This window comes from Nelumbo nucifera, chromosome 3, assembly GCF_055504915.1.
Source record: "Nelumbo nucifera cultivar China Antique chromosome 3, China Antique-T2T, whole genome shotgun sequence".
NCBI classification, from domain to species: domain Eukaryota; kingdom Viridiplantae; phylum Streptophyta; class Magnoliopsida; order Proteales; family Nelumbonaceae; genus Nelumbo; species Nelumbo nucifera.
Window position 1 is genome coordinate 105,833,666 of NC_142651.1, and position 23,043 is coordinate 105,856,708.

The window sequence follows — 23,043 nt, forward strand, 5'->3', positions numbered from 1 at the left end:
CCTGCTCATGACCATGCTGAGCCTCCCCTATACTTTACTCACCCATCATCAGCTGCTGATGACACACAGTCGGGAAGCGAGACAATCAATGTTGGTACACAAATAATAGTTTCAGTTCGACCGCTTTCCGACTCCAGTGGAGCAGATAGGCCATTGGCTTCAGGTGAGGACCGTGGAATGAATCGCGTAACTAGAAGAATGTTGAACTGACATATCTATATGTTAGTACAAAAGTATTTAGAGGGGTATCGCCGCTGCCTAAGATGAACAGTGTTCGAGAAAGGGTAAAATGGGTATTTAAAAAAATATCATCTCTTTAACGTTTTCCATCTTAATCATTAACGGAATGGAGGTATTTATTAATTTTGTAAAAAATAGAGGGGAGGTTTTTACTAAAATGAAGCTATAGGAGAGGTTATTATGATTGTCTTTACCCTAACTATTAATAATGTTTGTGGTATCAAAGATATGGTCTTGACCAAAAGATAGGGATCCCTGACAAGCAAAGTTCAAAATTTCGCAACAAACCGTATCATGTATCGTTCTGGTACAAATCTGATACATGGAAATACTCTCTTTCTCATTGAATTTGTTTTGTTAGTATAAAACTACAAACTTAGCAATAGCAAGATTCTAACCCTAGCCATTAGGCTTTAACAACTAGAAGTCCACCACTAAGCCACACCCATTTTCTTTACTTTTAAATAACTTATTTACAATCACATAAAACTTGTAACTATCATTATTAATATATATTTTAGGATTTATTTGAGTTTTTTAGCATATTTATGCGTTATCTTAATTTTTTGTCCGTATCCATACATATCCAAAGTGTATCCCGATACATCTCTTAAAATTATCTTTTCGATACATCTTACGTTTCCGATACTTAAAACCTTCTCATTGCGTTGCAGGAGACAAAGTTGCTTGTTCCATCTTGGACTTGCATATCACCATTGATTTTGATACTTCAATTCTTAGCCCAATACATTGGAAGGGCAATTAGATGGCGGATAGTCCAACAAAGGCGGCCTTTTAGCACCTGTAGTTCTATTAGATGTTCCATGACACGTAACTTTTGGATCAAGTTTCAGCTTTGGAGAATGAGTTGAATTCACCAAGATATTTATTTCTTTTCAATGAGTGTTATGTAAATGCATTTTATATGTATATAGATACACATACAGCACAAAAATTGAATGAATGGTACCTTACCTAAGATCAACAACATCAAACTTCAAATTGGAGTTCATATAAACATGAGAGCAGTGCTCATATATTGGGCTACCATCCTCAGGCTCCTCATGAGGATGAAACCCACGTTGTTGACAGTTGCGAATCACAGATACACCACCTGGGTCAGAAAGATGAAATATGCCATGTTGTCTGCAGTAACATATTATAGCACATGTTTAAAATTTATCTGGATTAAATATTTTATTGTTAACAAATCTGAAATTTTTTATTGAAACCAAGACAGGCAAGTTACAAAAAGCTTGTATGAATCAGTTTTTATAAGGTGTGGGAGACATGCATATCGGTGCACCATCCCATGAAGATTAAAAAAACTACCAGAAGTGTAGCATTCAGACAAGAATACACGAGGCATACAATGTAGAAAAGTGTATGCATTGTACATGGCATACACTTCTTCTGCACCTTATACTTTAGGCATGTGCCTCATGGTTGTCACCCTTTCAACGTAATAATTTTTAAAAGAGCAATATAAAGATGGTGTACACTATTTTATAATGTTCCAATTACAAGTTATCATTAAATATTACAGGAAAAAGCATGAATGGTTGATCATCCCCATTCCCTCATTCTCAAATCTCAAAAGACAAGAAACTGATGAGTAGGAAGATATAACCATATGTTGCAGATGCAAATATTGAGGCTGATGATGGTATTTTTATCCTAGTTGACAATGCTGATTTAGAGTCCTGTGGTTGAGCTTGAGTCCTTTTGTGTTTGCTAAGTTATTGATTTGTATTTGAATATGATGGATTTATTATTAAAACTGCAACTATATATTTTTCCTGATTTTTCTTTTTTTTAATATTTTATTTTAATTAATTATTAATTAAAAAAATATGCCCAGGAGGATTATGCCTCTTGCTTTTCTGGTTTACACCTCATGCCACAGGATAGTGGAACACCTAACATCATGTCCACACTTAAAACATTGGTAAATAGTATAGGTATCTCCCTGCCAAGATACATGCAAAACCCACTAATAGTAATACTTATGAATTACAATTCCTTTGTGAAGAAATATGAGGGCAAAAGGTTGACCCTTTGACAAGTAAGTCACAACTGTTGAGCTCATAATTTCCACATTAAGATTCTACCATGCTAGGAAGAATTATATTGGGGTCAATGTGTAACTTCAAGGACTGGCATTGTCATGTAATTGATTCTCCAGAATGTCCTAATGTATGGGCAACCCTTACATTGATTACAATCTCATTAGGCTTGGCATGCCATTCCAACGATTGGCTTTGCCTCATAATTGACCCTCTGGATTGTCTGAATGTAAGGGCAATATTTACATTGGTTACAACCTGAGATTGTACCATAATGGAGTAACCACAACAGTACAATGGAAAGAAATAACTTCATTATTTGCAAGTTGCTGTACATGTTATATGTGTGCCTTGTTACAGTAATTGATATCCAAATTTTACATTGGCTCTCTTATTGTCAATAATCAGAAATCCATCAAGCTAAGATAACCCTAAATAAAACAATGGGTAGGGAGGAAAAGTGGTCAAAATGAATGCCAAAGGCCATTTTAGACCACTTGCCTTCCTGCCTATAGTGTGGAACCAACTCAAATATAGAACCCACCTACTCAACAATTCATTTGCTATTGCCGAGGAGAGATAGTGGTTGTGTTGGGTTATCCATCCATATGTCAGAACTCTTCTGGTCCACACCTATTTCAGCTATTGTCCTTGGCACATCAGCCAATTTGCTCTCCACCCCACATCTACAGGATGAATGATTAATGAACTCTCTCTGCTCATTACAATCTGTAGCGGTGTGATTTATTACTGGTTCTAAAAAGATCATCTAGGCCAACCTATTACCAACCATGAATATGTTAGAACAGGATTCCTGCCCAGCCCCACATTAAAAAGGCCATTACCCAGTGTTGATCCTAGCTATCTGGTGTCTTGGGAGGGGTGGACTGGATACAGTCCTAATGGGATATATCAGATGATGATGAGAAAAGGCTTAAAGAAAAGCAAAAACATGGGTTCTGATACATTTGAGTTATTTCTATACAACCCCTTTCTTGGGAACTAGGGGTGCAACTTGGCTGGGCTAGGGTTGGGCTTTTGTCAAAACTTGAATAGTCCCAGCCTGAACCCTGAAACCAAAGCAGTGTAAAATGTTAACTCAGGCTAACCCAAGTTGCACCCCTATATGGAACCTTCGTCTCCCTTGACAAGAGAATCCACTACTTCACCCACCTTTCTCTCCCAAGAGGAGATATCCATGAAGCCTCAATTTCTGTTACAATGGCAGATGCCCAAGAGTCTAGTTGTCTCCCAACCTTACGTTTTTTTATGAGAATTGCAAGAGGGTTCTTTTGATAGAAGGGATCATCTGAACTAGGGAATGCAAATTGGACAAACCTGGGTTTAAAATTTGTTAAATTTTTGAGGGAGCAGACTGAAGGTCCAATGAAGAGTAAATTCTTCAGATAGGGTACCTAATTTGCACCCCTATCTGAATAGTGAATATTTAGACTTAGTAGGCAAGCCATGTGGACACCTATTTAGTATTTTCAGAAAAAAAAAATAACATTCTGCAATTTATTCATCAGTTCACACCTACAATCCAATATCAGTGTACATCTAATGTGGGATTAACCATCTTCATTTCAATCATAAGAAAGCTAGAATTAGAAATGCGATTTATGGAACCTAAACATCAAGCAGACGCATGGTATACAGAAGTTGAGCAATTTAGCAAAAGCACAGTTTACTTGCTGCAGAATATAAACAATTACAGACAAATTTAGTAATTTCTAATGCAAAGGATTATTACCTAAATAAAATTTGATGCAAGGGCACTTGAAATTTCAAACATACCTGGATGTATCTTTCGGGGCCATAACAATTGCAATTGCCTCTGGTAACATTATCTGATAAAGAAAACACAACTCCTTCAACAAAGGACTACAATATCAAGAAATCAGAAGAGACAGGAATTAAATACAAAAGGGCAGAATTTAATGAAGTTATGTCATTTGAAAATGCAAGTTTAAAATAAACTCCCTGCATGGCAAATAGCAAGATCCCCTTTTTTCTACTGCTTTGATTATCTTGTGGATAATTGAGGATGACAATTGTAAAGTAGTTAGTTACAGACCCATATTCCAATTCCCATTTCTCTTGCACTCTTATTCCACACTTTCTAATTCAAAGAACAATTTTTGATGAGTAATTCCACAGATAATTGCACCATCTGTACCACATGTGCCACCCATTTATATTATTGCTCTCTCATGAACCATGAGTTGCTTGTATCAATCAATTTCTTGCACTTTTACCTTTTCATCTGATCCCTTACACTGACTTTTCTTTCTTCATTATGACTACTAACTTCATGACCTTTATCTCCCAAAGTTCCTAGATTCCAAGTCCCTAAACAAATTCCTGTCTCTTGGACTAACTTCTAAATTCTCCAGCTGTGCTAATCCAAAGTAATGCAGAGGCCTAAATGAAAGTGAAGTTCAAATGTCTTCAATTTTTTTTTTGTGTGTGTGTGTCTTCCACATCAGCGCAATGGATCTTAATGTTTACCGTTCTTACAGAACAAATCAAGTAAAATCATCCACTAACTATAACTATCTGTTAATCTGGAACAGAACATAAAGATATCAAACCGGGGGAATTGAAAAAGGCAATGGATTTGGGCACATCACCACTGAAAATGCACAAAGATAGCCCTGTTTATTATGGTATAACTTAATAAACATAACAGTACTATTTTTGTCTTTTAAAATATGCATTTTTTACTTGTAATTAGGGATGCTACCCCCCGCCCTGTAAAATTTGTTAAAAAACAAAATTCAGTTTAATCAGAGAACAACTAGACCAACTAGTTCAGGGTTCCCAAAGGGAAGAACAGCAAACTGGAAATCAGTAGTTAAATTGCATAAGAAATGTTTTTAGAGTTCCATTATTACCTGGTATGAGTAATGAGTGTGAAGATCAACTGATGACATGAAGCATGTCTGTGATGGATGTGTCTGGAAACCAAAGGAAGAACTCAATCAAGAGCAGAGTCCAATGAATATGATATACATCTTATGGATATGCAAGAAAGTGTAAGATATCTTAAGAAGAAATATGGCTACCATCAAACATGCAGTTCCTAAACTGAATGTAGATGTATGGATATCAAAGAACAGAGCCTGAGGTTAGTGTGCCTTAATATGTTGCAAATCGGTTTACAAGCTCCAAGTTAGATTGAGTATCAGCAATTAAGTGTATGAGATAGAAAATCGACAATATAAGAGAGAATAGTCTCACTTCTCAAAGAAAACAGAAACTTCTCAGGAAAAAAAAAAGTTCTCTTGTAGTTATGTAGGGGATTTTTTTTTCTCAAGTGCTTTTATCCACAGGACACAATGGCCAAAAAAATGGATTTGCTAGGAGGGTACTATTGATCTAGACTTGAGGCTCCTTTCAGGGTTTATTTTGGCAATAACATTTAGGTTTGTGCATTTAAGCGCTTTGATGAAGCTCAACACCAGATGAATCAGGTGTTAAAAAGGGTTCTAAATCATCTATACAGGCTTACAGCAAAAATCAGGGGAAAAACAGAAAAAGAATCGAATCAACTGTAATAGTAATAAAGATAATTTTGATACTTACATGAATCCATCCAAGAGGGAAAAGGGAGAGCTTGTCTTGAACATCGAAAATTTCTTCTTCGTTCATCGTCTGACACTGAACATAGCAATTTATTGAAAACAGTAAGAGTTTGATAGTAGGACACTACTAGCTGTGAAGATATATCCTGATGTACACTATTAGAGTAGTCCTTGTTGTACAGTATCGTATTCTTATTATTTTATTTGTTCTTTTTATCTTTCAGCCCTGTAAGGGCATTCTTGTAACTGTGCATATCCTTTATCTCTTTAATATAAAAGAGACTCCTTGGGATGGGGGTCGACTATTCTTGACACCCCTAAATCTGTTTTCTTCTTGCTCTCAATTCGGTTCACATGATATCAGAGCAGGTTGCCCTTTGATCTTCTTTCTCTCTGATCCACCTTGTTTCTTGATCTATTGAGAGCTTACATCTCTGCTGATTTGTCCTGGACTGTTTTGATCTTTCCAGGAACCACTTTTCTGTTTTCTGCGCATCCAGAGAGAGAGATTTTATTGGATTTCTCTCGTTTGACATCCGTTTGCAGCAAGATTTGAAAGGAGTTGTCGCCTAGCCCTTCTCAACATACTCTGAAATTTTTACGGAGATCTGTGAAGTTTTGAGAGAGATCTGGACTTTTCTTCTAGGCGGCTGCGCCCAGACTTTCCTTTTCTGGACTGTGTTCAGTTTTCTTTTTCTATTGGATGTTGAACAATCTCCGGTGAAAGTAAGGGGTTTCTTTCTCAGTTTTTGACTCTCTTGGATTGATTACAGCTTATTTCACTTGTTTTTTTATCAAGTTTTACTTCAGTTTAGTTCTTTTAAACTTCAGCCGAACCCTATTTTGTGCTACTTTCTTGCTATAATGGCTTCAGACAGAGGTGATATCATTCATGTGAAGATGAATGGACTGAACTATGGGATGTGGATGTTCCATTTTGACTTTTATGTTGAAGGGAAAGGTTTAGAAGGATATCTAAATGGAACGGTCACTAAACCAGCTAAGACCGAGGCCAAAGCTTTACAACAATGGAAGTTGGATAATGGTAAGCTTGCTTCTTGGATTCTAAATTCTATTGATTATCATATATCTGTACCTATGAGGAGAATGAAAACAGCCTATGAGATGTACTTGTATCTGGAAAAAGTTTATCAACAGTCCAACGTATCTAAACAGTATCAGATAGAATCAGAAATATTTTCTTACAGCCAAGGAGATAGGAGGATACAGGAATATTATTCTGGTTTTCTTGATTTATGGGCTGAATATGAGATTGTTCACATTGAACCCTCAGATCCAATAGAGTGTGTGAAATATATTCAAAAGCACTTTGAGAAGAGAAAGATGACTCAGTTCTTGATGAGACTTAGACCTGAATATGAGATAATCAGGTTCAAGATTCTGAGTAGGGGAACACTTCCAGATATGGATTCTGTTTTAGGGGAACTTCTAAGGGAAGAGACTAGACTTCTCACTGCAGTCGACTTTGATGGGAAGATGGCTGAAGTTGGGGCTGAAACAGCCTTTGTTGCTCATGGGGGTAAGAAGCCAACCTCCAAGGACTTCTCCAAAACCTAGTGTTATGAGTGTAAGGGTTTTGGACACATTGCATCTCACTGTAAGAAGAAGAATGTGTGTACCTATTGCAAGCAACATGGTCACATCATTCCAGACTGTCAAGTCCGACTAGCTAAGGGTTCTCAGAAAAAGACTCAGCCTCAGGCCTATCAGGCAACAGATGGACAAGCAACAGACACTGTATCCACCAAGGGTGATTCTTCAGTGAAAGGTGATTCAACAGGTATCATGGATGATGAAAAGGTTCGCCAATTGGTATCTTCTACTATTTCCTCTGCTTTCTCTGCTATTGGCTTGTCTGGTAAATTCTCTGCATATTGTTCTTCCCCTTCACATGCTTGGATTATAGATTCAGGTGCCACCAACTATATGACAGGAGCCTACCTCAATCACCCAAATCCTTCCACTGAAACTCACCATAAACATATTATTACTGCCAATGGTGAAAAGTTAGACATCATTGGTAGCAATGATCTGTCCCTTCAACTGTCACCAACCAGATCCTTCCCTCTCTCCAAAACCCTCTTAGTACCCAACCTTACTACTAATCTGATTTTTGTTGGCCAACTTGTTGATGAAGGAAATGTTCTCACATTTTCTCATGATGGTTGCTTGATACAGGGCCGGTACGCTGGGAAGGTGAAAGAAAGGGGCGTAGGCTGGGCCGTCTGTTTGCATGGAGTTCGAGAAATCTCAATCAGGGGCATCATCAGCTTTACTTAGTTCTTCTTTATCTGATTCTCTGTTGAGTTAAAGAAATAATGTTTGGGATTTGTGGCATAAACGATTGGGTCATCCATATTCCCAAAAATTAAAATTTTTGTTTGACTCTAGTTTGATTAAGAATAAAATCCCTCCTGTTCATACTTTTGATGTTTCTTGCACTACGTGTTGTTTGAGTAAAAGTCATGTTTTACCATTTCTTCATACATCTAAACATGCCACTAAACCTTTTGAGATAATACATAGTGATGTTTGGTCTAATCTATTACTTCACAATTGGGATACAGATATTTCGTATTATTTATAGATGATTGTACCAGATTACTTAGCTTTATTTTCTACAGCACAAATAAGAAGTCTTTGGTGCATTTAAATTGTTTCATACTATGGTGCAAAACCGGTTCAAGTGCAATGTAACTATCCTCCGCTCAGATTCAAGTGCAATGTGATTATTTATAGATGATTGTACCAGATTACTTAGATTTATTTTCTACGGCACAAATAAGAAGTCTTTGGTGCATTTAAATTGTTTCATACTATGGTGCAAAACCGATTCAAGTGCAATGTGACTATCCTCCGCTCAGATTCAGGGGGAGAATATAGAGATGGAGACTTCCTGGCATACTTAAGGAGTTATGGAATTCAGTCTCAACGCAGCTGCCCAGACACTCCACAACAGAATGGTGTGGTTGAACGGAAGAATGGACACATTCTCAGTGTTGTGCGGACACTACTACAGAAGTCTCATACTCCAACTTCGTTTTGGGTAGAAGCAGCCAGTACAGCCATGTATTTGATCAATTTTCTTCCCTCCTCTATTCTAGGCAACACTTCTCCCTTCCAAAAACTTTTTAGTTATCCCCCAGATTTCTCTAGCCTTCATGTTTTTGGTTGTCTTTGTTTTGTTCATCTTCCTATTCGTGAATGATCTAAATTAATTGTTCAGTCTGCTATGTGTGCCTTTGTGGGATATAGTCCTGACCACAAAGGATTTTTGTGTTATGATCCCGTTATTCATCGTATTCGGATTTCTCGGAATGTTGTGTTTCTTAAACATATCTCCTTCTTTGCTAGGGTTGCTAGATTGCATGCTCCTTCCATCTCTGTTTTGCAGGACTTTGATTCAGATGACACTACTACTTCCTCAACTGAGAGAGATTTTCTCATCTTCACCCGCAAGCGGCTACATGTCCCGGCTCCTGCGCCTACAACCCCCTTCCACCCGGTCCAGAGCATCCATTTCCGATAACCTCTGTAAGTGATACCTTGACCCAAGATCCTCCTATTTCAAATAGTAGTTCAATTATTCCACTTCGTCGTTCTACCCATATTTCTCAACCCCCTGACTGCTATGGTTTTCCTTCAAACCATAGTTCCTTTTCTGCTATACTTTCTTCCATAGATATCCCCAGATCTTATCAGTAAGCCATTAGAAGTTCTCAGTGGAAAAAAGCCATGGATGCCAAAATTCAAGCCCTCCATGAGAATAACACTTGAGATCTTGTGCCAGCTCCTCTAGATGCTTCTATTGTTGGAAGTCGTTGGGTCCATATGATCAAACTGAAGTCAGATGGTTCCCTTGATCGATATAAGGCCAGGTTAGTTGCCTAAGGATATAGTCAGGAATATGGGATTGATTATGAAGAAGCATTTGCCCCAGTTGCTAAGATCACCACAATTTAGACTCTTATGGCCATATCTGTTGTTTATTCCTGGACTATTTACCAATTAAATGTGAAGAATGCTTTTCTTCATGGAGAACTAAAGGAGACAGTCTACATGAAACCTCTGCCTGGATATTGCAGTGATCCTTCACATGTCTATCGCCTAAAGAAGTCTCTATATGGTCTGAAGCAAGCACCAAGGGCTTTGTTTGAGCGCTTCCGGGATGTTGTTGTTGCAGTTGGGTATAATCAGAGTTCCTCTAACTACTCCCTCTTTGTTAAGAGAAGAACCTAGGGTATCACTATCCTCCTACTGTATGTTGATGACATGCTTCTAACTAGGGATGGTCATGATGGCATTTGTGAGCTGAAGTCCTTACTTCATAACTCATTTCACATGAAGGACCTGGGTCCTCTTACTTCTTGGGTTTGGAGGTTCATCGTAGCAGTCGAGGGTATTTTATTTGTCAACAAAAATACGCCTCTGATCTCGTCAAATTAGCTGGAATCACTGATGAGAAACGTGTTGATACCCCCCTAGAGCTAAATGTCAAGCTATCTAAATCCAAAGGCCTCATCCTTCTTGATGCTACCTTGTACCATCAGCTTGTTGGCTCTTTGATCTATCTTACTATGACCAGGCCTGATATTTCACATGTTGTTCAGGTCGTCAATCAATTTGTCTCTGCCCGCGGCAACCTCATATGACTGTTGTTCACTGCATCATCCATTATGTTAGAGACACAACCTCTCAAGAACTGTTTTTCGCTTCCTCATCATCCATACAATTGAGGGTTTATGCTGATGCCGATTGGGTTGGTTGCCCTGACACTCGTTGATCCACTACTGGGTGGTGCGTCTTCATGGGTGACTCTCTCATCTCCTGGAAGTGCAAGAAACAGCAAACTGTCTCTAAGTCTTCTACTGAAGCTGAGTATAGAGCTATGTCTTCTGCATGTAGTGAGATTGTTTGGTTGAAGTCCCTTTTCATGGATCTTGGTATTTCTCTTCCTACTCCTATCCCTCTGTATACCGACAACACCAACACTATCAAGATTGCATCTAATCCAGTCTTTCATGAGAGGACTAAACGTATCAAGGTGGAATGTCACTTTATTAGAGACCTTCTTGTTGCAGACTTTATATCTCTTCCTCATGTAGCCTCTCACATGCAGATTGCCGACATCTTCACCAAGGCCATGACTAAAAGTCGACATCTCATTCTTGTGGGCAAACTGATGCTAATTCTATGCATCAGTTTGAGGGAGAGTGTAAAGATATATCTTGATGTACACTATTAGAGTAGTCCTTGTTGTACAGTATTGTATTCTTATTATTTTATTTGTTCTTTTTATCTGTCAGCCCTATAAGGGCATTCTTGTAACTGCACATATCCTTCATCTCTTTAATATAAAAGAGACTCTTTGGGGTGGGGGTCGACTATTCTTGACACCTCTAAATCTGTTTTCTTCTTGCTCTCAATTCGGTTCACACTAGCAGATAGCAATCTATGTAAATTTTTGTGAAACAAAACAATAAGATTATAGTCAAACAGAGGAACCAAGTTTTGTTTGTTCCCATTCGTGAACTAAGAGATATGAAGTGGAAACTGAACTTCATTTCAAACTTGAGGGGCTTTTGCACACATAGAGATATTGCTAGATCCTGAGTAACATGTCCTATAACAATATTCCCCTCCCCCCTCCCCCAGTTGCTTTTTTACTTTCTTCTGGTGAAAATGGAAATAGTGGGTCTCCAAAATCTACTCCCGGAGGGAGTTGCTTTGATTTAGCAGCATCAGTAGTAAAACCATGAAGTTACTTGCCAGCTGACAAGAAAAGGGAAAGCACTACTTACATAGAGAACTAAGAGCATAAAGCCATTCCCTTGGTTATATTTAAAAAACCTTTGCAGATTATGGCATCAACCTCTTTCTCAGTTTTCCTTAGTTTTAATTTAAACACTTCTAGGTTCATTAGTTCAAAGCCGATTCAGCATGAAACTAAGGATGGGGACATCAAAACAAATTTTCAGACAGACCAATCTCTTACCGAATCTGAAGTTGACTCTTGTTTTGGAATTATTAGCGTTGTAATGTGGAAAACCCTGTTTTTCTGCAATTAGTTGAAAATGAGGATAAGAAACTGAATACACAAAATTTCAGGTCCCTCAAAACTTTGATAACTTTAACAGAACCTACAAGAGAACCAGCAAGAACACCACATGTTTCCAAGTTTTTTGCTGTATTTATCTGTGCCAATCTCAAAAAATCCTCCATCATTTTTACTGGCTGAAATGCAATTCACATGGAAGAAAGACCCTCAATAGAAGTTTACAAACACAAAGACGGGGAAATTTTTTTCATGATGTAAATAAAGGAGTAGAAGCAAGGAGTACTTACAATGTGTAGGTGTTGATAAGAATTAGAGTTGGATATCCCATCCTTCTCATCCTGTAAAGGTTTTGCAGGTCCAGGTCTTGGATCAGCAACCTTTGAAGGAGGGATTGGAAGGAAGTCCTGCTGCACATGGGCAAGAACAGGAGGAGGAGAAGGTTGCCTGATATTACTTAACTGAAAAGGATCTTCTGTTATATCATCATTCAATGAAGAATGTGGCTCCTCATGGGGCTGTAACCATCTACCATCATCCAAAGAGAGTACTGCCTCAATTGTACTTCTAGCTCCTGGATCACTTTCTTTTACCACGAGATCATATTGTCCACCTTGATTCAAGCTATTTCCATTGGTAGTGCAAGATAAAAAATGTTAAAAAAAAAGGTGGTGTTGCAAGAAAAAGCACCAGCATGACATATTAGAAATGCAGATTGATCAGTCCTTTAGAACGTCACAGAGAAAATATAGACTAAACATGAAAATAAACAGGGAGGTAGATGTTCAAAAAAAATAGGACTTCTACAAACACCGTAAAAATAGTTTAAATACAAACCCTGATTTTACAGCTGGAGTTATTTCAGCATTGCTTGGATAATTAACCTGTGCAACATAAATATTGAATCAAAATAAATGTGATCAATGTTAGCCATAGTCTAGCACAATCAGAAATTTCTGGAACAATTTTACCTTTATCCCCATGCTAGGTCCAAGCCACTGACCCCTGAGACCATTTGGACCTAAAATTGAATGTCTGGACAATGTTTCCTCCTTTGGAAGAGGAAGGTTGAAAGACCTGCATATTTATTGGGACACCAGAAGTAATCATATTAAATTGAATAGCCAACCAATAAATGGATGTTACATTGAGTATCACATATATTGGAAATAAACAGAATGCAAAAATTAAAACTAATAATAGCACCACCTGTTTTACTTCGAAAAATCATGAAGTTTTTCAAAACATGATTATAAGACAATATGCTGCATTGAACAAAAACAAGAACAATGACCAAATAAAATTAAAAAAGGAAGCATGTAACAAGGCAAACAAAGAATAGGAAGATAGAAGACCCACGTGGAAAATGACAAGATATGCATCAAATTCTATATCTACCAAATTATACGTATCTGAAACTTAACTCTACCAACAAAAAGAGCAATTGAGAAACAAGATAAAGCTTGAGTATTAATTCTGGAAAATCCCTCTGCAAACTAAGGATTGTAAAATCTATTGAAGCAAGATTTTGTTCTTTTTCTTTCAGAACATTTATAGCTGATTGATGCTGCAGATGGCTCTTTTTCTTTTCCATACTTCACCAGTAACAATCTTGTGCAGTTACCATCTTATTTAATTAATAGATTCTAGTCTTCAGTAACCACTGACCATCATTCAGGATTCCCAAATTCATAGAGCATGTGAGACCTATACATATCTGAAGAACTTCATTGACAGCAAAAGGTCAGATAAAGTAAGTCATGGTGGAGTTCTGAATATTAACTTAGATGAATCCAATGAGTGCCTAAGATGCTAGCAGTGTATAGAAAGAAAGGTTACTTTTTCATTCATAGGGCAAATAACCCATACTAAGCAGCAAATATGCAATATAAATTGGATTTAGAATATATCCTATTCACCAAGTACAGCCGAGGATAGCCAATTCAAAGTACAATTGGAACAGAAAATTAAGAAGGTTGTAAACTTGTAATACATCGTCTTATTAAACAATGCCCAAAGATGGTGGCAAACTCTCTGCTAGATCCTCTGTTGATGTCTCCTTGAGAACCTTTATCAAAGATGTGTCTGTTTCTTTCTTTCCTTAAAATTTTAGCCTTCCGACTCCTTCCAATTCTAGGCCATTGTGAAAAATGCCCATGGTACTTAAAGGATTGTGTTTCTGCATTTTGAATATTTCAATGAAGAAATTCCAAATGAATTCTAGCCAGCTGCGTCTGATAAATAAGTGTAAGACATTTTCCTCTTGTTGTCTGCACATGATACACATATTTGACAGGTGAAATCTAGAAAATCCTCTAGATTTCAGGTCTAGATTTTAGACAATCCAGAGTAAGAATACTATCAACAGCAACCAGCCAAGAAACGATTTCCACCCCAGGTGGGATCAGGTTGCCCCAAATGACTGATTCAACTGCCTCTTCCACCTGATTTCTTGCCAAAACAGCACAGGGCTTAACCAAGAACTTCCCATCCGCATATTCTTTCCACCATCTAACATATTCCTCACTAGGGTCAATTTTTGCCTCTTCCAGTTTAGATAGCAGCAAGAGAAACTCCTCCATCTCTCTATCTAATATAGGTCATCTAAACACCAGACACTACACAATTTGATATGCTTGTCCGTGATACCTTTCAATTTGTAGAGCCTTGGGCAAACATCACATAACTTCACATCACCACACCAAACATCTTTCCAAAATCTCGCCCAACATCCTAAGAAAAATTAGAGATGCAAATTCCTCTTGGAATTCCATTATCCCTTTCCACACAAACACCCCATGGGAGGTTATTTTGCACCGCTCGCATATGTATAGAGTTGGAAAAAGCTTCTAACCCTAGCTTTAACAGTAGTTTTACCCAGCAGCAATAAGCTTATTGTCATCTTGGAGGACTGGCATCTCCTCTGCTAAAGGGACACTCTATGGAACAACTCCATGCCATTTGTTGGGTAGTATGGAGAGAGATTATTGGGTGTTCAAAGGGAAGGCTATGCCAGTGGAATCAGTCATTGAAAAGATCAGATGGTCCCTGATGAGATGGTCCAGGACTTCTAATCTTTTTGAAGGGGTTCTGCTGTCAAATTTTAGAGATAACCGATCTTTAATCATTTTTTGATATACTAGTTATACATCTTTTTGTATGTACTCTGAATATCTACAGTCATATACTTTTGTAAACATCTGAGGGTCTCTCACCTTCCATTGTAGTAATACAATCACTTTTGCAAATAAATGCATTCTCAAGATTAAAGTCTGGTCAAGAGTGATAATTAAAGTGGATATGGAGAAAGCCTATGACGATATCTAGTGGGAATTTGTGGATTACATGCTTCACAGAATAGGTTTTGGAGTAAAATGGAGGAAATGGATTCAATCTTGCCTAGAAACTGCAATGTTTTTATTGGTGAATGGTCTTCCTAAAGACTACTTTGCAGGGGGAAAGGGTATATGACAAGGAGATCCACTATCCCTATTCCTATTCATTATAGTAGTTGAATATCTCAATTGCAACTTGCAAATGATTCAATTTTATTTTCTAGAGACTAGAGCTAGACATGAAGACATGTAATTCTTAAGGTGCCTATTCACCTACCTTGAGGCTACTACTACCCTAAAAATGAACTTACAAAAAAGCGAATTCATTCCCAAAGGAAATGTGCCTCAAGTAGGGGTGGCCACGAGCTGAGCTTCTTACAAGCCATTCGAGCTCGGCTCGGCTCGGTTTAAACCGAGCTCGAGCCTGATATATAGGCTCATTTGCTAATCGAGTCGATCTCGAGCCTAGTGAAGCTTGGCTCGCGAGCCTAGTATAATAAATAAATATTTTTTATTATATAATAAATACATACATACATATAAATATATATAATAAATATTTTTTATTTTATATAAATAATATTTTTATTTTTTATGTATAATAGTAAATAATTTTTATAATTCTTATTTTTTGTATGTAAAATAAAAACATTTTTCATATGTATAGTTTTTATTTTATATGTATAATAATAAATAATTTTTATAATTCTTAATTTTTTGTATGTAAAATAAAAAATGTTTTATATGTATATTTTTTATTTTTTCAAAAAAAAATTGGCTTGCACTCAAGCTCGAGCTCGAGCCTAACACAGTTTGAGCGAGTCGAGCTCGAATAGCCAAGTATTCCGCTCGGATCGACTCAAATCCACCCCTAGCCTCAAGCGGATAAACTGGTAAACACCCTAGGCTACCAGAGAAGGAAATTACCATCAAAGTTGCGGACCTTCCACTCGGAGCCAAGTATAAATCAAAGGATTTTATGGACCCTAGTCATAGAAAGATTCAATAGCAGGCGTTGGTGACCACATATGCGGAGTTGAACCACAAGCCAGGTGTCAGCCTATGGAAGGGCATATCTAAGTTGAACCACATATGCAGAGTCATATCATTTTCAAGCCAGGTGTTGGTGACCAGATTGCCCTTTGGAAAGATCCGTGGCTGCAGGTTCAGCCTCTTAAGGAAACATTCCCTTCTTTATACATGCTGGCGCAAATCAAAGAAGCTTCAATAAGAGACTATTATTCCTGGGTGGTCAGGTGGTTTTGGATCCCCACTTGAGACAAAACTTGAAATGATTGGGAAGCTCAAGACCCGTCCAACTTGCAAAGGATCCTGCAGAAAGGGCCAAATTGACCCCTTGAGGCAGGATAGCATGTGGTGGTCCCTAGAAAGCTCGGGGAGTTTCTCAACCAGATCTCTTTTTCAATCTCTTGTTTCTACCTTGGCTGTACCATCAGCTCATATCCAGGGGTACGGTTATAGGCAATGAACGTGCCTTCTGCCAGGCTGAAGTTGAAGATGTTGCTCACCTTTTGCTCTGGTATCAAGTCTGGTGTCATTTCTTGCATCTATTCAAAATAGTTTGGGTAATGCCAGGTGATTTGTCTTTTCTGGTTGCAGCTTGGCCATCCAAAGCATTCAGCAGAAGAGGAAGGAGGTAATGGCAGATGATTCCTGGGGCTACAAGCTGGACCTTTTGGCTGGAGCATAACAGTAGGGTTTTCAACCAGGTGGTAGTAGAACCTGAATGGATAATTAGAAATATTGAAAGGTGTTTGATAGAATGGACAAGTGTACAGAAGAAATTCAAAGGCATAAGTAGAAGGGAGTTCATAAACCAGTGGGAAAGGATTTTTGTGGATTATGTAGATGATTGAATAGTGGATACAAGCAGGACACTCATTATACTTTTATCGGTGTATAGGCCTGTATACTTCCATATCTTGTGCCTAGTTTGAGGGACTCTCGCCCTCTTTTCAGTAATACAATACATCATTTTACCTTTCAAATAAAATAAAAAAATGGATATTAATAACATGAAAAGAGTTTGGGGACAACCCTATTCTCATGACTGAACATTTATAAAGTACAAATTCACTTAAGACAGCTTGACAATGTACCAACTACCAACAACCAATGTATGTGATTGAAATAAGATTATAGCTTCACTACCTCTTTTTACCAATACTGATCCACCACATTTTACATACAGGACAGTCCATCATAAAACATCTTACCTAAAAGCATAATGTTACATACTTGTTCTCTATGCAATCAGCAATTTTCTCAACATTCTAGATTTTCAACAAACATAATAATTGAGACCAGCCAGGATTTAGTTATACTTGTCTTAAGTTATAACCAAATAAAACATATATTCTAAATTATGATTGAATAATATACTTACAGCTTCTGAAACTGCTTGTCAACAATTTGCAAGGGTTTTGATGATGCAATTTGAGCCAGCTCATGGTTAAGTTTCCATGAAGACAGTGATGAATTCCTGCTAGCTGGGTACAGCTATATGAAAAAGAATGAACAGAAGTCTGAAATCAGAAAGTATACAAAGTACGCAATTGAAAAAACAAAAATACTACATTAGAATGAGATTATGCATAAACAAAACAAATTAATATATCAACAAATAGCTTAATAAATAGAACCATTCATACTAGAGATTTGAATGGACTTCAAAGAAGAGCAACACATTAAAAACCTGTTTAGTATCAAAGTTCAAAGATGCTGGCTTCTTAGTGGAGGACCATTCCATTGAAGCAGTTGATCCATATGAGTTACATTCCGGACCATCAAGTTGAGCCACAGTATGAACTTTGTTCAATTCGTTAAGTTGGCGTTTGAAATCAGGCTTCAGAGATTCCAACTCCTCCAAAATACCCAAGAGTTTCTGGAATGACACGGGAAGAGCCAAGTCAAAGCAAATCAGAATATTATTCAATAAACACATAAAGTAAAGCTGATAGCCCAAGAGTTTCTAGAAAGACAAAGGAAGAGCCAAATGTAAGCATTTGAGGATATAATTGAACAAACACATAAAGTAATGCTAATAGCAAGTATAATTACATTTCACTCACCCTCTTGTAAACAGACTTTTCTTTTGGAAGCAATGCTTGGTAATCTCGGTGGAATGGTATAGTTTCAGACACCAAGCTGGGAAGTGAAGAATAATTTCATAATTCATACTTCATAGTACTCTATTTAAGATAAAAGGGCCACTCCCATCATGCATCCCATACCTTGAAAATCTGACAAGTATAATGTACAAATCTATAATATTCTTTTCCTCCCGATAGATACTGGCCTGAAAATGCAAAAAACAAGTCTTTAGCATTCATAACAAAGATCGACAAGATAAAATCATGTAAAGTTAGAGAAGATAAGAGGGAGAAAATTGCTAATCCCAATCAAGATGTTCCAGAGCTATTTTGCCAAGTTCAACCACTGTTAAATAAACATTATCAAGCCAATACCTAGAGGACTAAGCATCCATGGAGGACCACCTTACCCAGGCATCTAGTTGTTTTTAACAAAGCACCATATAATATTTTTATATTTCTATTTTGTGAGTTCATAATATCATAATAGACATTATTACACTAGATTATTCATTTTGTGAGTAATAATACCTTTATGACTCGTACACTTTTTTTTTATTGTTTTCTTCTTTTTCTGGGACAAAATAGGGGCATCAGCCCTTTATTTTCTTCTTTTCCTGGGACAAAAGCAAGGGTCCCACCCCCTATATTCTCTGCATTTTTCTCTTTCTTCTTCTCATGAATATATTGATTTTATATTTTTTTACATGAAGTTTGTACTAATTTCTTATTTGATGAAGACTATTACTAATTATTAGTGAAGGATGATTTGTTGGTTGCCATTAAACCCAGTGAATTACCCTAGGATTTAGGGTTTTTTCAAAAAGAAATGAAAGAAAAAAATTCGTTGCCCAAGCAATGCCTAGGCACATAGCCAGCAAGACAGTCCCTGTCACCTATCTTTGCCTTGGTGCCTTGATGAAGACACAAAAATTGCTTTCGCGTAACTTCCATCCTCTAATTGAAGAATGAGTTCAACTTCCATCAGTATCATTGTTTGTGTTGCTGAAATAAGAACTTATAACTTTTTAACAGCTATTCTGAAATTTTAAATTCTGAAGAAAAAAATCATCATTAGATTTCTATACCAAAAAACAGCTAGAAAAAAAATAATAATGTCTAAGAGAAATTATTTGGCCTCTTAAAATTTACATTTTCTTAACTCTAACAAAAGAAACAATGCCCAGAAAATTATAGAAGTCCTATCATGCTACATATGTACCATACTATTCTAGGTTTTCACTAAAGACTATTGCCTAATTGCCCAATGTTGGTCCCAATCATATAGGATCTTGGGAGAGATGGACTAGATACAGACCCAACCATTGGCATGTTTTTGCACAAAGTGGCCACTCGCAGACTTGAATCTGTGTTCTCATGCTTATCAGCCCAAGATGGAAGAGGGGGGACCCCTAATTCCAACCTATATCAAAATCCATGATAACTATATAAGGCCCCACCATCTCAATAAGCAACCAATGCAAAGATATTTCCAGTTTTCCTTGTATGTTATAAATTATCTCTCTATGCATCTTTACTTCCACATGGCTGTTCTGATGAAAGAACTCCCTACATGGATTACACCAGCAACATAGTCCATGATTGAATATTTGAATTGAAATGTTTAAGGTCAATGGTGTAAATGCATCAAGGTCTCTCTCCCACAGCTTCCAGGCAAAACCATTGGGACTGTTAAATCTTATAGATGGGTAATACCGTAATAGCTCCGGGTATGTGGGCTTTAAAGTACACAACTACATGCCTTTGCCATGTGGGTAAATCTGACAATTCTTCAATTGGATTTCATAAGGTACTTTACCTAGCATATGGAGAATTATCATCAAAACTTCTGAACCAAGAAATCAATGTTTCGTTAAACAGCAGTATCTTTGTACTGTTAACATGCTGCCCTGGCAATAACTTCTCTTGTGAAATTTGTTTAAATTTTAAACCTTAATAGATGCCCACTTAGTTATATGGTTATACATCGACATTTTCAAGGTTCAGTCCTCAAAAAAAAAAAACAATTAAAACATAGAAAAGTAGAGAAAAATAAAATCGGGCTACAGTGCACGAAGCACGAACAATAATTACTTATTTCCGGGGTACCTAAAATGTAGCAATTACCAAGGAATCGCTAATGAAAATGTAGCAACCTTCATAGTAAACATATTCAAGAAGTAGATGAATGTTCTTAATACCCATTGCCTTAATTTAGTCACCGATATTTGATTCTACTCGCTTAAGAGATTGTTAACAAGAAATTACTCAAACGGTTGACATATAGATATTAAGTTTAGCTCGATAAGTTCCTTACTAACATTACAGAAACCAAGCGAAACTAGAAAGGAATCAATTGCAATAGAGATAAGAAAAGGGGGAAGTTCTCAACTACAAACTGCAGACAAGCGAACCTGTTTGAGAAGATTGTCTGCGATCCTATAGTAATAACGAAGGGAAAGCCGTTGGTCGACGTCAACCTTCCGAGTCATGGCGTTGATATTGATCGGTCTGTCGAGGCGCTTCATCGTATCCGGTGAGAATTAACGGTTTCCTGGCAACTTTTAATCAATAGTTTCCCGACGAATGATTTTCTCCTTTTTCTTTTTCCCCTCCGTATAACCAAAACAGGTTAAGTAGTCTGTGCCTTAATGCGTGTTCACGAAGTAAGACCATTCCAAGATGTCGCTTCCATGTCAACATAGTACGAAGGTGCGCGGCGCGGGCGCGCGGCTTCGTGATCGAAAGGTTACAAAATGCTGCAGTGAGTTGTGAATTTGGGATGCGTTTGGGAGTGATTATTTTAAAAATAAGTGTTATTTAATAAATAATTAAAAATAAGCAATTCTTTCAAAGTTCAAAGTATGGGATCGAATAAAAATTAAGATACGCATAAATAAGCTTGGAAATATTATAAATATTTTAACAAATCATAAAAATATATTAACAACACTAAATATAAGACATTAAAGAGGTGTATATACATTAAATTAATATATTTTAATATTTTATAAAAAAAAATATATTGTAGCTAATTATAATTTCATTAAAAATCCTATGCTTAACTATAATTTATAATTATAATTCTTAAATTTTAATGTTTTATGGGATGAGAAAAACCCAACTCTCCTATCCAACCATAAAACATGCATTGGCACAACTTATATGTAAAAATATAATTAATTATTATTTATTATTCATTTCCAAATATTATAAAAAATAAATAAACATTATATAATATATTCAAAAAATAGTTATTAAAGAAGAAATTTCAATTGCTTTGTGGATATGATAGATCCTCCATAGAATTATAATATATTCAATCATTGTGATCAAATGATAAAATATAATTAATTATGTATTTATATTTTAATTCTAAAAGTATAAAAATAAAAAAATAATTATTAAAGAAGAAATTTCAATTTCTCTATGGATATGATAGATAAATCCATAGATATAAAACATATTTAGTCTTTATAGGCAGAGAAAAATTACATTTTCAAATTTTTTGTTAATTTATATTTTCCCCAAATATCTTCATGAAATTTTCATAAATCTATTGATAACACAAAAGAAAATGTGTTTTTGAGTGTAAGAAATGCAGATCAACATAAATTTAAACATTCAAGAAAAAAAAAATCACAAGATATTATAAAAAATTGAAAAAATTTACCTATTTTTGCCATATTTTTTCAATTTTTGAAAAATCCTTAAAAAAAACTAACAATTCACACTTGTTTTTTGCAAACTTTTGCAATCTAGGAATGAAGTTTGGAGTTTTAGAGTTATTTGGGGGTAAAAGAAGGCGTATTTCGAGAAAAATAAGCTTGCTTTCCCCCTTTATTTTTTTTATTTTTTGTCATATTTTTTTCATCGATATGCTACCGATACGCCCCTGATATGGGTCCGATACGCATAAAAAAAGACAAAACGTCCGATTTCCATGCACATCCCGTATCTATTTTTCAAATATACGATATGATATGCCTCGTATCGGGCGTATCGTATCGAAATTTTAAACCTTGTTATTTGTATTTGGCACTCATGATTTCTTATTAAAAAATAGGCATTTAATTTATAATAGGTGTTTGGTGGTCTATTCCTCCAATAAACACTAGCAAGGAAGCCCCTGCTTCTTAGAGGCAAAATTTAAAAATGCCATTTGGAGATACCATTTTCTTAAGCATATTTGGAGATATAATAATAAATTAGGTTATATTTTTAAAAATAAAATAACTATAACTATATTATTATGAATAATAAACAACCACGTAGAACTAGTCTTGAACTGGTTATTTAATTGGATCAAATCATATACCTCATTATATTGAAAACAATAGTCAAAATAATACCAATTTATTTTTATGGTAATAAGTTAAACATTTTTAATTAATATTGTCTTATTTATTATTTATCAAATTTACTATTTCAAACATGAAACATGATAAAAAATACAAGAAAGATAAAAAATTATATATTTCATAAAATGTTTGGTTTCGAACTTTAATCAATTATGGACAAATAAGAATGATAATCAATCCAATAATTAATCAAGACAAAATCATGGAACCAAAACCGTTATAATTATGTTCAGTCAATTTAGCTCCATTAGGATAGACCCAACCT

General features: G+C 36.2%; 1 protein-coding gene across 5 annotated transcripts; it reads right to left on the minus strand.

The window, feature by feature from the left end:
- Positions 1 to 1,104: 1,104 nt before the first annotated feature.
- Positions 1,105 to 21,067, minus strand: LOC104598827 (AMSH-like ubiquitin thioesterase 3). 5 transcript variants are annotated; one of them, XM_010261064.3, is made up of 14 exons: positions 20,832 to 21,065; positions 18,559 to 18,623; positions 18,397 to 18,472; positions 18,021 to 18,209; positions 17,712 to 17,824; positions 12,941 to 13,046; positions 12,807 to 12,853; positions 12,260 to 12,593; positions 12,059 to 12,148; positions 11,910 to 11,972; positions 5,895 to 5,969; positions 5,204 to 5,266; positions 4,104 to 4,156; positions 1,105 to 1,386 (listed from the first exon to the last, which is right to left on the minus strand). In XM_010261064.3, the coding sequence occupies exons 1-14, from the start codon at positions 20,943 to 20,945 to the stop codon at positions 1,212 to 1,214; spliced, it is 1,563 nt and encodes a 520-aa protein (XP_010259366.1). In that variant the 5' UTR covers positions 20,946 to 21,065; the 3' UTR covers positions 1,105 to 1,211. The 5 variants fall into 5 exon arrangements, with proteins under 5 accessions (XP_010259366.1, XP_010259367.1, XP_010259368.1 ...); XM_088900672.1 differs by having other exon boundaries at positions 1,276 to 1,386; positions 4,060 to 4,156; XM_010261067.3 differs by lacking the exon at positions 1,105 to 1,386 and adding an exon at positions 3,800 to 4,000.
- Positions 21,068 to 23,043: the final 1,976 nt, after the last annotated feature.